Raw genomic sequence first — 16,239 nt, forward strand, 5'->3', positions numbered from 1 at the left:
TATTTTTCAAATACATATTTAACATTTTTTAAATACTTGTTTAACATTTTTCAAATGTTTCATTAGTGATTTTTTATAATGAGTTATTTATAATATTTGAAATATAAACAAATGTAAAAAAGCAAATAAAACGAAACAGAAAACGTAAAAAATACGAAAAAAGAGGTTGTTGCTTCCCAAGTGTGGGCCGGGTCCACCAAACCAAAGAGGCCTTACTTTTGCTTCGTGAACATTGGGGGACGGGAACGGTCCAATAAGAGCCCAACGTCGAGAGCCCACTCAGTATTATTTCTCTCTCTTTTCCGGCTCCGGTGGGCTCCGTGTCCACCGTCAGCTCACATTACCCTAAACCCCCCAAACCTCTGCCGCCGCGGAGAGAAATCCATGGCGGTTGACAAGCCCGGCGGCAGCGGCAGCGGCGGCGGCGGGGCCTCCTCCTCGCCCGCCTCCACCACGGACCGCTTCCTCAAGATCGTGCTCAGCTGGGACTACCTCCGCATCGTCGCCGCCTCCAAGGTACACTCGAATCCCTCCGCACCAACTAACAGTACCCGACGGAATCCCTGAACCTTGACCTTCTCCGGGCTGGGCCGGGCAGGGCGCGGACAAGGCCAAGGGGCTGCGGGAGGTGAAGAACAGCTACGCCTCGGTGGACGAGTACCTAGGCGTCTTCGAGCCGCTGCTCTTCGAGGAGGTCAAGGCGCAGATCCTCCAGGGCCGCAGGAACGATGGCGAAGGGGAGGAGGATGGTGGGCTTTGCTACACTTGCCGCTTCTCGATTTTCGCCTCTTGGTTTATTAATCAGTTCTTGATTTTGTGGTTTGTGGTCTGTTTGAGTAGAGATCAAGCTGGACTGGCAGAGAGGGGCGGTGAGAACATGTGCAGAGTCCGAGGGTTTCCACAAGTTGTCCATGCTGGTGTCCGATGGCCTCCGCGACATTGTGTCACTGTCAGAGAATGACCTCCTCCTGCTCTCCAAAGAGAAAGTAAGTTCCATGCTAGCAGGAAGCAGACAACATCCCAGCCAATTTAGTGGATGTTACAGCGTGCTGACTGCCGAACACTCAATCTGTTTGTTGTTAAAATCTCATGTTTGAAAACAATAAACATTTGTGACCAATGTACATACCAGATTAAGTATGGATGTTTTCAGATAATTTCTTAGGGAAAATTGATCGGTCCATCAGATCTATGTAGCATACGTCTTGATTGCATTTCCCCCACATTTACTGTGCACCATACATGGTTAACCATATTGATGGGTTAGGATATGCCTGCATTTTGCAGTTTGAGGAGGGAGTGAATCCTACCGCATATGCATTTGCCGTGGTGGAACAGCGAGGCGGTAAAGATACCCTCTCCCTTAGAACATTTGTGGCGGGGGAAATACGAAATCTAAATGTTGCACAGCCTGTGAAGTCTTTAAGGCTACAGCGCTTTGCTTCCATTTTGTCAAAACCAGATAGCTTTCTGTGGATTTTAAAGGTGAGTTTCGGTTGTTACTAAAGAATGCCTGAGTTTTCATGCTTGTCTCAGTTATTAAGGGCATGTACTTCTAGATATGAACTTGATATTTCCTTTTTGGTCAATATACTCAGATGTGCAGCTTATCTACCATACTGCGGGAGTACTCTGGAATGCACTCTGTAGCTTCACATCCTTTTAAGGATTTGATTCTTTCAGCTTCTGAGAACAACAGAGATGGAGATGATCAAAATCGTGCTTGGAATGTACCCCAGCCACTTATGGATTACCTGAAAGCAAATCTTAATGGTTCACAGCTAGATGCAGTTAATGTGAGCGTACTTTGTACTATTTGATGTTGTTGTCATATCTACTTCCGAGGGAAATGTATGTGCCTAACAGACTAGTATTGTCTCCTGCAGGCAGGTCTTTCGCGCAGATCCTTTGTCCTTATTCAGGTTAGTCTGCTACCTTTTCCTTTTGCTCTAACTTGCAGTGTATTGTTGTTTACCTTGTCAAGAAAAATGTAAAGTGAGATCAATTTTGGACGTATGCATTTTCTGGAGAATGTATAAGCAGATCTGTGAACATTGCACTCCTTAGAAGCATGAACCACTGACTGTGGAGTTCTACTCTTATTTGTAGGGCCCACCAGGAACTGGAAAAACACAAACGATCCTTGGACTTCTCAGTGCTGTTCTCCATTCCGCTCCTGCGAGAATGCAGACTAGGTAATAATCTTCTGTTTCTTTTCTGTAATATTGAGTGAAATGCATATTGGTAATTTTATTTTGGAGATGAGAAAAAAAATCCTCGTCTTTTTTTAATAAGAAATGACATAATAAAAAGTTACAACAGAAACATATACACTGTAATCTGCAGAAGCTTATTCCTCTTTTGTCGTAATGTTTCTTCCAGATAAAAATGAGTGCATGTATCTCACATGCTTCATGATCCTTTTGCAGAGGAGGGTTTGATGTTCAAAAGCATGGGCCAGAGCTGGACATAGAGAGCAAGTAAGTGCTTCCTGGTTAGTTTCTGACATTCTTTGGTTTTGGAACGCTGAAGGAAAGCATAAAATGCTGAGTGATTAGCATGCAGCAGTTATAAGATTAAGGATATTGCCTGAAATGATAAGATTGCTATGGTTTACATTTGCACTATCATTTATAGTGATCCTTCAGCATCTAGCTTCAGCCTTCATGTGCTGTGTGGGAATTTTTTATATGTGTTTTCTGTTGCAAAATTCTGCAAGATTCTACTACAAGTATTTTCAAGCACTTAGCACCATCTTACTGTGGAGTTTACATGATAGGCATGCAAACTGGATGAAAGCATCTCCTTGGCTAATTGGTGCAAATCCTCGAGATATGATTATGCCTGTTGATGGTGATGATGGTTTTTATCCTACTGGGAATGATCTGGTACTCTTCTATACTCGGTAGTTAGCTATATTTGACATTATGTCTGGATGTGGATGGTTCACCCTTACAAGGTTAAAACAATTCTGGACAGAAACCTGAAGTTGTAAGTTCCAACCGCAAGTATCGGGCCCACGTGTTGGTCTGTGCTCCGTCCAACTCAGCACTTGATGAGATTGTGTTGCGTGTTCTCCAAACAGGTTAGTTATTTTTGGCTCTATGTCATATGATGCTGAAAAATGTTAATCAAAATGAAAGTATTATTTTTTCGGGAAAACGCAAAGGCTTGCGTTTCTTTTCATTGAAAAGGGAGAGAATATGTACAGTACATGCCTTCGAGAAGGAGGCTACAGGGGTTCAAAAGAAAGAAAAGAAAAGGAAAAGGAAAGAAAGGCCTGCACAAGACTAGTGCACGTCCCAGGTAGGCGGCACAATCGTCCCAAGGCCGGTGGCCCCAGCCCGAATCCAAAGGGAGGCTTCCTCTCTGATCTTTGCCGAAAGCACGGCAGTGGAGGGCCGTTCGCCGTCAAACACACATGAGTTGCGGTGCTTCCAAAGCATCCATGCTGTGAGGAGGGTTGCCGTGGCGAGGCCCTTGCGCATAGCCTTAGGCGTGTCCAGCTTGGTTTGCATCCACCAGTCGTTTAGGGAGGCCTCTTGGTCTGGCGGCCGGCATGTCAAACGCAGCCAGGAGAGCGTGTCATGCCACACCTGCCGCGAGAAGGGGCAGGTGACTAGCAAGTGGCGCATCGTTTCATGCTCTTGGTCGCAAAGGACACAGCGTGGATGGTGTTGAAGGCCGCGGCGGCGCAGGCGGTCCGCTGTCCAGCACCTGTCTAGATTGGCAAGCCATTGGAAGAACTTGACGCGGGGTGGCGCCCAGCTTTTCCAGGTCAGCTTCCATGCATCGCAGCTAGTGGAGCCCTGGAAGGTGACGAGGTACGCACTGCGCGCAGAGTAGCAGCCATTTGAAGTCCACCTCCAGATTAGCTGGTCCGGTCCCTCGGTGAGAACAAAGCCTTCGGTTTCGCGCCACAGCAGCAAGTATTGGTCTATTTCATGGATGCCTAGGTGGCCGTGGATGTCTCTAGCCCAGGTGTGGTTGAGGAGGCCTTCTGCAATGGTGCGCTGCTTGCGCCGTCGCTTGGGGATGCAAGCGTATAGCCTTGGCGCGACCTCGCTGACGGAGCGGCCACCGATCCAGCGATCCTCCCAGAATCTCCCCGTTCTGCCATCCCCCACGGCCAGTGTGGTGGAGGCGAAGAACAGGGCCTGCTCGTCCTTGGAGAATTGGAGATCGAGGCCGCGCCAAGCCCGGCCCTCGTCGATACGGCTGAACCAGAGCCACCGCAGTCGTAGGGCGAGCCCCGCGCGCTCCATGTCCTGGACGCCTAGGCCGCCGAGGGAAAGCGGCCGGCAGATGCGTCGCCAGTTGACGTGGCAGCTGCCACCGTTTGCGGCGGCGCGGCCCTCCCAGAGGAATCCTCTCTCAATTTTTTCAATGAGCTTGGTGGTCTTCTTCGGAGGGGCGAAGACGAGGAGCTGGTGGATGGGGATAGCGCAGAGAACTGACTTGACGAGGGCGAGGCGGCCCGATTTGTTCATGAGCCGAGATTTCCAGCCAGGGAGCATGCCCCCCACCTTGTCGACCAATGGCTGCAGCTGGGCGCTGGAGGGTTGCCTGATGGTGAGGGGGATCCCGAGATATGTGAGCGGTAGGGTCGCGATCTTGCACCCAAGGAGCTCCGTGGTCAGGTCTGTATCTCTCGGATCGCAGTTGAGCATGGTGGCAGAGCTTTTGTTGTAGTTGACGCGCAGCCCCGAGGCTCGACCGAACAGCTCCAGGATCGCCTTGATCGCAGCAATGTCACTCTGGGATGGGTGGCAGAAGAGTACCACGTCGTCAGCGTAGAGTGAGACCTTCGGGACGGGGCGGTGCGGGTGCAGCTGCTCCAAGATGCCCAGCGACACGGCCCGCTTAATGAGACGCCCCAGTGTGTCCACGACAAGGACGAACAGTTGAGGTGACAGCGGGTCACCCTGCCGCAGCCCTCGGCGATGCCAAATGGGGGGGCCTGGCTCGCCGTTGATCAGTACTCGCGTGCGTGCAGACGACAGCAGGAGGGCCAGCCTGTCGAGGAATCGGCCTCCAAAGCCGTACTGACGGAGTACCTCGAACAGGAAGGGCCACGAGACGGTGTCGAAGGCGCGCGCGAGGTCGAGCTTGAGCAAGACCCGGGGCGCGCGCAATCGGTGTAGGAGACGCGTCGACTGCCGGACGAGGACAAAGTTGTCGGAAGGGAGCGGCCGGCGATGAAGGCGTTCTGATTCCTGCTGACCAACCTGTCCAGCTTTGGTGCCAAGCGTAGGGACAGCGTTTTGGCGAATATCTTGGCGACCAGGTGGATGAGGCTGATGGGTCTATAGTCGCCAATGGCCTGGGCATCTGGGCGCTTTGGCAAGAGCGCGAGCATGGCCTGGTTGAGGTGGTGGAATCCTCTGCTCCGTAGCTGGAAGAGCTGATGGAAGACGGCGACAATGTCGTGCTTGATGCAAGCCCCAGCAGGCGTGGAGAAATTCCGCGGTGAAGCCGTCGGGCCCCGGTGCTTTGCGCGCGGGCAAGCGCTTGATGGTGTCCCATATCTCCTCCTCCGTGAATGGAGCGTCGAGGTCCTGGAGATCATCGGCAGGGTCGATCAGGTGCTCCAGGTTTAGCGTGCACTCGCGGGCGGTGGCGGTGCCGATGAGGGCGTCAAAGTGCGTGAACGCGGCCTCAGACATCTCGCTTTGTTCGGTGAGGAGCCGGTCTGCAGTGGTAAGGCTGAAGATCGTGTTCTTTTGCCGGCGGTAGGAGCACTGCTGGTGAAAGAACGTTGTGTTGGCGTCCCCATCTCACAGCGAGGCGATGCGCGCCCGCTGCCGTGCGATGGTCCGCTCCAGCGATGCAAAGCCCAGGTAGGCCAGCTTCAGGTCTTTGTGCAGCCACACTTCCAGTGGCGATAGCGGACGCTCCTCTTGGGCCTTGTCGAAGCTAAGAATGAGCACCCTGCATAGCGTGAGCTTGTGCTTTACGCTGCCCACTGACCGCGCAGACCAGCTGGTGAGCGCCTTCGCGGTGGCCTGCAGGCGCAGCAGGAGGCGCCGGAAAGGATCAGCATCGTCCACTGACGCCCAAGCGTGCGCCACAGTCTGCTGGAATTCGTCGAGACGCAGCCAGAACTCCTCGAAACGGAAACGACGGTGGGCGAGAGGTGTGGGGGAGCAGTCCAGCAAGAGGGGGCTGTGGTCGGAAACCACAGATGCGAGGCAGGTGGCCTATGCCGACGGCATCCTCCCAGTCCGACGTGCAGAGCACGCGGTCGAGGTGTACCAGTGTGGGCGGGGATTGAGCGTTAGACCATGTGTAGCGGCGACCGTGGAGGTACACCTCTTTCAGAGCGAGGTCGTTGACGCAGCGCCGGAAGCGGCCCATCATCCGCCTATCTAAGAGCCCGTTATTCTTGTCCTCGTCGTGCAGGATCAGGTTGAAGTCACCGCAGATCATCCACGGGCCCGGGCAGTCATGACGCACCTCCCGGATCTCATGGAGGAACGCGATCTTGTCGTTGTCATCCTGGGGGCCATAGACCACGGAGATCCACCACGGAGTACACTCAGGCGCAGCGACCCTGGCGATAAGGATGTTGGTGGTGAGCATTGGGTCGGAGATGGTCACGACCCGGCTCTTCCACGCCAGGAGGATTCCTCCTCGTGTACCTTCCGCGGGCAGGTATAGGTAGCCGTCGAACTCCGGCCCGAGCACCTCTAGGACAATGGAGGAACTAATAAGTTCCATCTTGGTCTCTTGTAGGTAGACGACCGAGGTGTCGGACATAGCGATAAGGGAGCGGATCGCTAGGCGTCGCGCGCGCGCGTTGAGGCCACAGACGTTCCAAATCACGAACTTTAGGTTGTAAGCCATAAACTAGCATGTTCGACGATGGGAAACAACTACAGGCTAGACCTCCACGAGGCAGCCAGCAGGTACAGGCGTACGTGGGCTCGCGGCCAGGCTCGCCGGTGGCTCGCGGTCGACCAGCTTGGCAATGGCCGCGATCACCTCAGCCGAGATTTCGGTCGCGAAGACCCCGTCGTAGGCCTTCATAGCTTCGGCCGTGATGGCCTGGTCGGCCCCGACGATCCCCAGGGTGCGCAGGACCTGCACGCGAGCACGCCGCTCCGCGGTGGGGGGTGCCGAGGCCGCGTTCTTCGTCGTTGCAGAACGGCCGCGCCGCGGCGCAAAGTTGAGGGATTGGCGGCGCGGGCGTTTCCCGGGTGTAGGCAGGGCGGCCCGAAGCTGTCCGGTGGCCGCCGTGAGGAAGTCTCCCAGCGTCCAGGGAGCTGGGTGCGACTCTGGTCTCCGGCGCGCTCTCCTCATCGTGATCGGTGGCGAGGCAAAACGGTCAGGGGTGGGGCGGGCCGTTTCCGCAGGGAGGGGGCTGGGCGTCCTCATCCCGGAGCAAGGCTCGGCGGTGGCGTCACGGCCCAACCCAACCGAGGGCATTTGCTGTGGGCTCACCTCGGGGCCCGGCCCGTTGTTTGCGCGATTTGAATCCGCGGGGGCGTGGTCGCGGGCTGGCAGGCCAGTAGCGCTGGCAGGCGGGGCCGCGGGACTGTGCGTTGCGCCAGTGGATGACGCCGCCAGAGCGTCGCATGGCCCCGACGTGGGATCTTCCTCGGGTGCAGCGGATGACGCCGCCAAAGTATCGCTTTGTCTCGACAAAGTATCGTCTTTGGGGACCGTGGGCGGTAGGGGCTGCGAGCCAGTGGGCCCACCGTTGTCTGGTTGCGAATCCGGGACCATGTCGCAGCTGCCAATCGTGGGATCTGGTGGCGAGCGGGTCCACGAGACAGGCGTTCCTGGCGAGGTGCAGGTCAGCTCCTGGTCGTGCGAGGGAGGCGACAAACGGTGCACAGGAGTTGCGGGCCCCGAAGCTGGCGTGGTGGGGCGGCTTGTGGACTGGGAGGCGCCAGCTGTCCCGGCCAGAGGCGGTTCGGTCGCAGCTTGGACCGTGGGGGGGTCCGCATCTGCAGGATCAGGCTGTCGGGCTTTCTTTTGCCAGACCCACTTTCCTCTTTCGGCTCGGCGACGAGGACATCGGGCCCCGTCCTGGCCAGGCCATGGTGACATCCTCCTCGAGTTGGTGGCGGGCCCCGATTGGGGTGGCGGTGGCGCCGTACGAGAGCGGGAAACGGCGGTGCGCCAGTCAGTCTCCATGGCGACCCCGTCGGCCAGACGCGAGCCCCCTGCGGCCGACCAGGTCAGGGCGTCGAGGGTGGCGTCGCAGGCCCGGCCGGCGGGCGTGGCTGGCGCGTTAGGGCGGCGACGCTTGCGCCCGCGGCGACGATCTGGGCCGCGGCCATCGGTGCGCCCAGGAGGGGGGGCCCCACCGGCGCCAGCATGGTCGTCCGGCGGGGGGCGCCGGCCTGTCGAGCTCGGCCTGCACCAGCCGGATGGAGATCCGGTACGTGAGAGTGCGCACCGCGGGCGCCTGGGAGGGGACGCGTGCTGGGATGGTCTCCACGATCTCGAGGGTGGCATGGCGGCGGATGGACGCCGGGTCGCGGGCGCGCCCGGAGAGCCGGAAGGTGGCGAGGTCCGTCCAGGAACGCGTCCCTGGATGGAGGCGCTCGACCCAGCAGGAGTCGCCAAGGATGCGCTCCACGGTGTCCAGGTTCCAGGGATGCCGCGGAGCTCGAGCTCCACGCGGTGATCCAGGCTCTCGCAGCCGGCGTGGGCTAGCTTGCTCCAGGGGCGGAGGGACAACGTGAAGGAGGGGCCTTCAATGTGGTGGTCGCCATAGATGCGGTCCTTGGTGGCCTGGGAGGCGCAGATGATGAGGAAGTCTTCCGGGTGGTGGATGTGGACTGAGAAGTTGCCGGGGTGCAGCTCGAGGTTGGCGAAGAGCGTGTCCGCGACCTCGTCGGCTGTAACTGGCGGCTTGGACCCAGTGATGGTGGCCACCATCCCGCGCTGCAGCACCGCCTCTGCCTCCTCGGTCTCGACGGAGCGCGGGATGAAGACGCGCGGCTGCACCACAGGGCCGACGGCGGGTGCCGTGGCGCACGGGGGCTGGCTGGGCCGCGGCGGGGTTTCGCGCTGCTGGGGCGGAGTGGTCACCGGCAGCAGAGCGCGGTCCCTGGCCCGACGCTCCGGCGTGCATTTTCTAGACTCGTGTCCGTTGAGGAGGCAGCGCCGGCACCGGACCTGGTTCGTGCAGTTGCGGACGGTGTGGTTGGGGTCGAGGCAACGGAAGCAGAGGCCGGCGGCCTCCTCCGGCGTGGGGCTGCGACGAAGACGCGGCGCGGGGGCGTCCGCGCGGCGGGGGCGGCGGTGGCGCTTGCTCCTCGGCAGCTCCCAGGCGCCGCCGGCGTCTGCCGCGTCCACGGCCGCATCAGCCACGCGGTGGACCTCCGAGTGGGGCCCCAGGCGGGTCGACGCAGGGGCGCGCGGGGGCTGCGCGGGGGCGGCCGGAGGCTGGCGCGCCGGCGGTGGAGGCGAAGGAGTGCGCACCACGTTGCGGTAGGAGCTGGAGTCCGACGAGGAGCTGTCCGAGTCTCTCCAGCGATCCTCGCGGTGGTGGCGGCTCGGGCCACAGCCAACGTCAGCGGGGGCCATGACTCCGGGGAGGGCGAGGGCCGGGGAGGGAGGGGTAGGCAGGAGGGTCACCGGCGGAGGGCGTCGGCGGCGGCGGGCTTGGCTAGGCTAGGCGGCTGGGGAGCAGGGAGGGGAGCGGGGCGGAGAGGGGGGAGCCATCTCATGATAAGTTGCCCTTCTCAAATGAAAGTATTATTGCATCCATATGTCTGTGATCAAATACTATTGTTTGTAAGCTTGCGCTTATTGCTTTGGTCATGCGCAAATTAAGTAACAAAGTTATTGCATGTTTTCAGGAATACGTGATGAAAATAACAACACCTATAATCCCAAGATTGTGCGTATTGGACTGAAGGCGCATCATTCTGTCAAAGCAGTTTCCATGGATTACCTTGTATGTGATTTGAGTTGCTAAGCATTCTGTCTAACTTGTGTCAATTATAACGAGTTCAAATATTTTCAGATGGACCAAAAACAATCTGGGGTGGCATCAGATGGCGGGAGACCAGGAGCTGGTGAACGTGATCGACTTAGAGCTTCACTTCTTGATGAAGCAGCTATTGTACGAACATCAGTTGTTATCAATATTTGTCGATAATATTTGAAAATTTTATTCTCATTTTCAAGGAAAATTTGTAGGTGTTTTCTACCCTCAGTTTCAGTGGATCGGCCATTTTCACGAGGATGACTCGTGCTTTTGATGTTGTTATAATTGATGAAGCCGCGCAAGCTGTGAGTATATTTTTGTGCATGTTATCTTTTAGTGGAACATTAACAGTATCAGGCTTTGATAACGGCATCATTTATACTTCTATTTGCAAATTATTTCTGAATCTGACATGTGCACTCTGTCTTCAGATAGAACCAGCTACTCTTGTGCCCCTGGTTCATGGATGCAGACAAGTTTTTCTTGTACGCAATCTATTTTTCTCAGATGATTTTACACATCTCTTCTATTCAGCAGTTTACCTTTTCCTTGTCAATGTGTTATAGCTAATCACTATACTAATAGTGTGTTGTAGCTAATCATTATATTACTCGTACTAGTTAAGTACTTTATTTACTCAACAGCAGGATGGTATTATCGATGTCCTTGTGGATTAAACCTAGAATAATTTCACCAGCTTCTCATTTCTTCCTGTACGTGTTTACGCGCACGCCGTACCTAGCCATCTGTTCCTGACCATTTCGCTTCATATCTTCTGTACTCCATTGATATGTTGATACATGAGGTACCTTGAGTATTTTCCTAACAGTGGTTACATTGTATTCTCACCATCACTTCTGATATTCCTACCAGGTTGGTGACCCAGTTCAGTTGCCTGCAACTGTAATTTCAACGACTGCTCGGAAGTTAGGGTAAGACGTCCCCTTATTTTTCTTTAATTGATTCACACTGTTAACATATTGCAATGCTAATACAATGCTAGTTATCCATCAGTTATGGAAGAAGTTTGTTCCAGAGATTTCAAGCTGCTGGTTTTCCCGTGCAAATGCTCAAAATTCAATATCGTATGCATCCAGAGGTAGTATCCCACTTGATTCATGTAAGCTGGAAACTGGATGGCTTTCTGATTTTATTAATACATTCAATAAACAGATTAGTGTATTCCCTTCAAAAGAATTCTATGAAGGCATCCTAGAAGACGGGGAGGGACTCGACAAAAAACGTCCATGGCATTCCTACAGCTGCTTTGGACCATTTTGCTTCTTTGATGTTGATGGGGTTGAATCTCATCTGTCTGGAAGTGGTTCGATGGTGAACGAGGATGAAGTGGAATTCATAACCCTCCTATATCACCAATTGGCCACGCGCTATCCAGAACTCAAATCTAGTTCTCAAGTAGCTGTTATATCACCATACAGGGGTCAGGTGAAACTCTTGACGGACCATTTTCGGTCGACCTTTGGCGACCAATCAAAGGAAGTTATAGATGTGAACACCGTTGATGGATTCCAGGTAACTAGTTTATTAACATGCATTGCAGATCTGCTCTATGTAATCTAGTGGATTGCAGCGATTGTAATATGGCATCTTGTTGCTCACATGTAGGGCCGTGAAAAGGAACTCGTCATTTTTTCATGTGTTCGATGCAATAAGGAGCAAAGTATTGGGTTTGTTTCTGATTTTCGGCGAATGAATGTTGCCATCACCAGAGCTAGATCTGCTGTACTAGTAAGTGATCTTTATCCAAACATCAAATGTTGTCTTTTTTGATGATGCACATTGCATACACACTGGTAGAAAAGACGGGGTTTAATTGTATTGGACACACAAACCGTACATGTTTGTTCATGGATTACGCAGTGTGACAGTATGGAGGTTATAGTGCCTGAGTTCCTTTTTTAGACGAACAAGCTGTGCGATGTATAACTCGAGTTGATGTATTCTACCCATTCTACATCTCACTGGGAATCAGGAGTTGGCTTATTTTGTGTAAACTATCATTCTTTGTTGGTAAATACCGAAATAACAAAGTAGTGTGTGATACAGGTAATAGGTTCCTCTTCAACATTTAAGAAAGATAAACACTGGACCAACCTTGTCGAGAGCGCCAAAGAGCGAAACCGTTATTTCAAGGTGAGATCGCTACTGTCTTTCTTTTGAAGCTTGTGTAGAAAATCAACATTTGGTGAATGTAACTAACCATGATCATCTCGCAGGTGCCAAAGCCATTCACCGCGTTCTTTGCAGAGGATAATTTCAAAACCATGAAGGTGGAAAGACCTGTTCTGGATGCGAGGATATCCGAGGCAATAGAAGCAATCAATGAAGTAGTTGCGAGGCAAGAAGTGATGGACGCCGACGATGCTGGTGACCATCAAGCGGATGGAGATGATTATGACGCCATGGAGGCTGACGATGGAGGGGGTGGTGATGATTGATTGTTGTCCTTGATCTATTGCTGGAGGAGGAACTTTATCAGAGTCCGGGTACATAACATAGAAGAGCGAAGTTTTGCATGTTAGAAATTCTGTTATTCTTAGCAAATTTTAGGGGGTTAGAGGCAGGTGCACGTGGCTTGCCCGCCCGACGAATCATCTACACTGACTCCATGCATACATTATTAAGGAACAAAAAATGTTAACCGCAGAAGTGCAGCAGCTCTGGCTTCTGCTGTGTCTATATGCTTATATAGACACATGTGCTGGAATTTGGTGAAGAATGACAACCGGTCCTTCCCTGGCTACATTTCTTTCTTCGCCAGAGGCTGGCACGTGTCGTGAACCTTGCTGTGGCTCTTATGGCTTAGGTGCTGCCATACTCCCATCTCATCACAAAACCCAAATTTAAAAGGTTTAAAATTTTCCAAAAAGGATATGTGGTTGTTCACAAGATTTGTGTCCACAATCCTTAAAAATTGAGATCCAAATTTGAAATACACATAGCCTTTGCTGTTGTATGAGCCACCCGACATTATAGTCCAACCCTGAAAGTGTATCTATTGCTCTGGCGGGCACTAAGGAAATAAGAGTGTGCAGCAGTATTCAAAATGCCTGAAATAAAATAGTCTTGTAATTGACCAAGTCATGTACAAGGTATCCATTTGATCAATAAGTATAGGAAAACAATCTCACGCACATCCATATGCGATACTCTAACTCGGTTAGAGTTAGATTCTAACCTTGAACTAATAACCAAAGAGGTGTTTGGATGACATGGTTAGATTGCCAATAAAAACACTTTTCCAATCATTTGACTCCTTTAATCAAGATTTGGTATGATGAAGGCGGAGGAAAAAGTAATTTTTTCTAGGTCCCATCAAACTCTAACCCAAATAAGCACGAAACACGGCCATAGGGAAATCTTCCGGCTCTGAAGTGAGAAGGTAGTTGAATCATCCATGTCTTATGATACACCTGGTAACAAGAAACTGATTTCATTAGGATTGTAACCGATTAAAAGTAAAATTTATTTGTTTAGAAGACTACTCATAAATTGTTTATGTTTCTGACAGGAACACAAATTATTATTAACTTTGTATTGGTTGGGATGCCCAGCTTGGACAATAGTGCAACGTTCAAGCGGCACATGAGGGCTTCAATGGCAAGCCATTGTGGTAAACCCTTCCCATAAAAAAATAATTTAATATCATTGTGAATACATGACTCACCTATCTATATCTATACCTAATAATAAAGCGGCTATTGCTTCCGTCGGAAAACCCACCGCAACTTTTTTATAAAAAAGCCCCTGTAATTTTTGTTATTCAACTCGCTCCATCATTTATCTGCAACGCAAAAGGAAAAAACGATTCGCTGCAAAAATTATACCCGTACGCATCGCCTCCTCCTGTCGACCCTGGGCCACCCTGGACTGTGTCCAGGTCGCCGCCACACCACTCGCCGCCGCGGTCGACCTCAACCGCCACCGCTCCCGATCTCAACCCACCCGCCTCCGCGGCCGTACATCTCCCCGCTCACTGCCCCCGTTGCGGCGCTCGAGCGCATCGTGTCGACCCTGGTCCACCCTGGCCTGTGCCCAGGCCGCTGCCACACCACTCGCCGCCGCGGCCGACCTCAACCACCACTGCTGTCGATCTCAACCCACCCGCCTCCGCGGTCGTACCTCTGCCCGCTTGCTGTCCCCGTTTCGGCGCTCGAGCACAGCTTCTGGATCAAATCAACGCGACATCTACAGTGACTGGGGATGATGCGTCTGCTCGATGCAGAAAGGCGGTGGCGCGCGGATAAGGCGCGGCGGAGCGAAGTACTTGCAGGTGGAGGCGGGCCTCCATGGCTCACACGGGGAACTCCGAGGTTATGGCGCGGCAACGGCGACTCCTTATGGCCAGATAGAGGCACCTAACCCTTGCTCCCCTCATCGTATCCCCTCCTCCGACAGGAACTCATCATCTGGTGAGATCCCCTCCCATGCCTCCAACCGTGTGCCAAGCACCGGCAAAAAAATTTGTTTTGTGAGGATTTGTTTGCTGATGAATGAATGTATTGAATGTAAGATTGCATTGTTGTAGAGACAGACAATGGAACACCACCTTCAGTTTGTCATCTGATCCCACATTCTCTATCCCATGAGTGAAATAAGATAACAGTCCATTGATCAGTTCACGTAGCCTCTTTGTTTTGCTTTGCTTGTCCCGCTCAATTTCTCATCATGGTGGAATTAACAATGGACGGATTGATTTCTCAATAAAATAGGATAGGACTGACTACATTAGTTAGTTAGCTTATTATTTTAATAAATCAAAATGATTATAAAAAGATTAAAAGCGTGTGGTATTTTTTTCTCCCGTTGCAACGCACGACCCCTTTCGCTAGTCAGATATTAAACTGATAAGAATATATACTACACTTAATCTTAGCCAAAAGGCCGAGAAAGGTATGCTTTTATAAGTTGTCATCGGCCTCATCTTATAGCTTTCTGAGTTGATCGTGTTGCTCGCACGGATCAAAAACAGGTCATTAGGCCAACTTCACAGCACGATCCCAAACAGACGTCCAATTTCGTTTGGATTTTGTCTGTTTGGGGTAAAAAACCGAACAACGGACGCTGGACAGAGGCCGGACAAATACCTTCCACCCAACGCTGGTACCCCATTTCTAACCCATTTCACCAGATGTTCAGCTCGTCATTTTCTCGAACACGTAGCAGGCCACGCCCAGCCTCGCCGCGCCCACGCCGCACGCACGCACCCCCCGTGCCCGCACTCGCGCTCAGCCGCCCCAGCCGCGCCCACGCCCACGCCGCACTCACGCACCCCCGCCGCGCCCACGATCGCGCTCAGCCACCCTAGCTGCGCCGCGCCTGCGCTCGCGCTCGCCCGCCCCAGCCGCGCCCGCGCCCGCCCGCCCCAGCCGCGCCCGCGCCCGTGCTCGCCCGCCCCAGTCGCGCCCGCGCCCGCGCTCAGCCGCGCCCACGCACGCACCCCAGCCTCGCCCACGCCGCACGCCCGTGCTCAGTCTCGCCCACGCACGCACCCCAGCCTCGCCGCGCCGCGCTCGCGCCCACACCGCACACACGCACCCGGCCGCACGCCTGCTGCCTGCTCTAGCGCGAGCACCGGGCCAAGGTGCACGAGCGGCAGGCGAGGGCGACACGGGCGGGGCGAGGGCAGCACCGGAGGTGGGGGCGAGGGCAGCGCGTGCGGCGGCGGAGGACAGCACGGGCGGGCATGGTGGTCACGGGAGAGAAGATGGGAGAGAGGGTGACATGTGGGCCAGACATGGACACAGGCGGGCGAAGAGGACGCGAAGGCGGACGTTTCTTGTCCGCTTTGACCCCAAACCCAGACCAACTTCGGTCTGAAAATAGGGTAGAAACGGACACGGACATGGCAAAAAATGGGTATGCTCCCGTGCGGTGGGTCGTCTATTTGTCCGTTTTACCTTAAACGGACACCCGGACGATTTAGGGTCGCGCGGTGAAGATGACCTTATATACCTGCCTGCGCTTCCACGTTAATTTCACCATAGCAGCCCAGATGCCTTGTAGGCCCAATGGCTCAGCTTAATTCCCAGTCATGACCTGATAACTTAGCTTAATTCCTACTCATGGCCCAATGCCGTGGCTTCTCTGTTCATATCTCAGCCTGGAAAACAGAATAAAAGCAAAGGTTTTGTCATTTGCGTGTGCAGGGATTTAACTTCAAGATTTTGGCCAGTTATAAAAGAATTTCGAGATTTTTATGGACGTGCCAAAGCTATTAAAATAACATAACCTCAGTTAGCGACCTGATGTATGTTGGCAGCTGCAAG

General features: G+C 53.4%; 1 protein-coding gene and 1 pseudogene across 1 annotated transcript; one reads left to right on the plus strand and one right to left on the minus strand.

Annotated features, from left to right (window-relative positions):
- Positions 1-325: 325 nt before the first annotated feature.
- On the plus strand, positions 326-12,713 carry LOC123401355 (probable helicase MAGATAMA 3). The gene is made up of 20 exons (XM_045095139.1): positions 326-516; positions 599-749; positions 841-986; positions 1,288-1,485; positions 1,599-1,796; positions 1,887-1,922; positions 2,110-2,195; positions 2,430-2,480; positions 2,780-2,888; positions 2,980-3,085; positions 9,819-9,916; positions 9,986-10,084; positions 10,162-10,254; positions 10,381-10,434; positions 10,823-10,881; positions 10,964-11,048; positions 11,123-11,482; positions 11,576-11,698; positions 12,017-12,103; positions 12,187-12,713. The coding sequence occupies exons 1-20, from the start codon at positions 385-387 to the stop codon at positions 12,406-12,408; spliced, it is 2,493 nt and encodes an 830-aa protein (XP_044951074.1). The 5' UTR covers positions 326-384; the 3' UTR covers positions 12,409-12,713.
- A 1,970-nt stretch (positions 12,714-14,683) lies between these two features.
- Positions 14,684-14,867, minus strand: LOC123406461 (annotated as a pseudogene).
- Positions 14,868-16,239: the final 1,372 nt, after the last annotated feature.

Source organism: Hordeum vulgare, chromosome 6H (genome assembly GCF_904849725.1).
Source record: "Hordeum vulgare subsp. vulgare chromosome 6H, MorexV3_pseudomolecules_assembly, whole genome shotgun sequence".
NCBI classification, from domain to species: Eukaryota; Viridiplantae; Streptophyta; class Magnoliopsida; order Poales; family Poaceae; genus Hordeum; species Hordeum vulgare.

Excerpts from the sequence above, each read along its gene's own strand:
- LOC123401355 (XM_045095139.1), top strand. The coding sequence starts at position 385 with ATGGCGGTTGACAAGCCCGGCGGCAGCGGCAGCGGCGGCGGCGGGGCC. Across the intron at positions 1,923-2,109 it reads GATCCTTTGTCCTTATTCAG|GGCCCACCAGGAACTGGAAA; the intron begins GTTAGTCTGCTA and ends TCTTATTTGTAG. Across the intron at positions 11,049-11,122 it reads AATATCGTATGCATCCAGAG|ATTAGTGTATTCCCTTCAAA; the intron begins GTAGTATCCCAC and ends TTCAATAAACAG.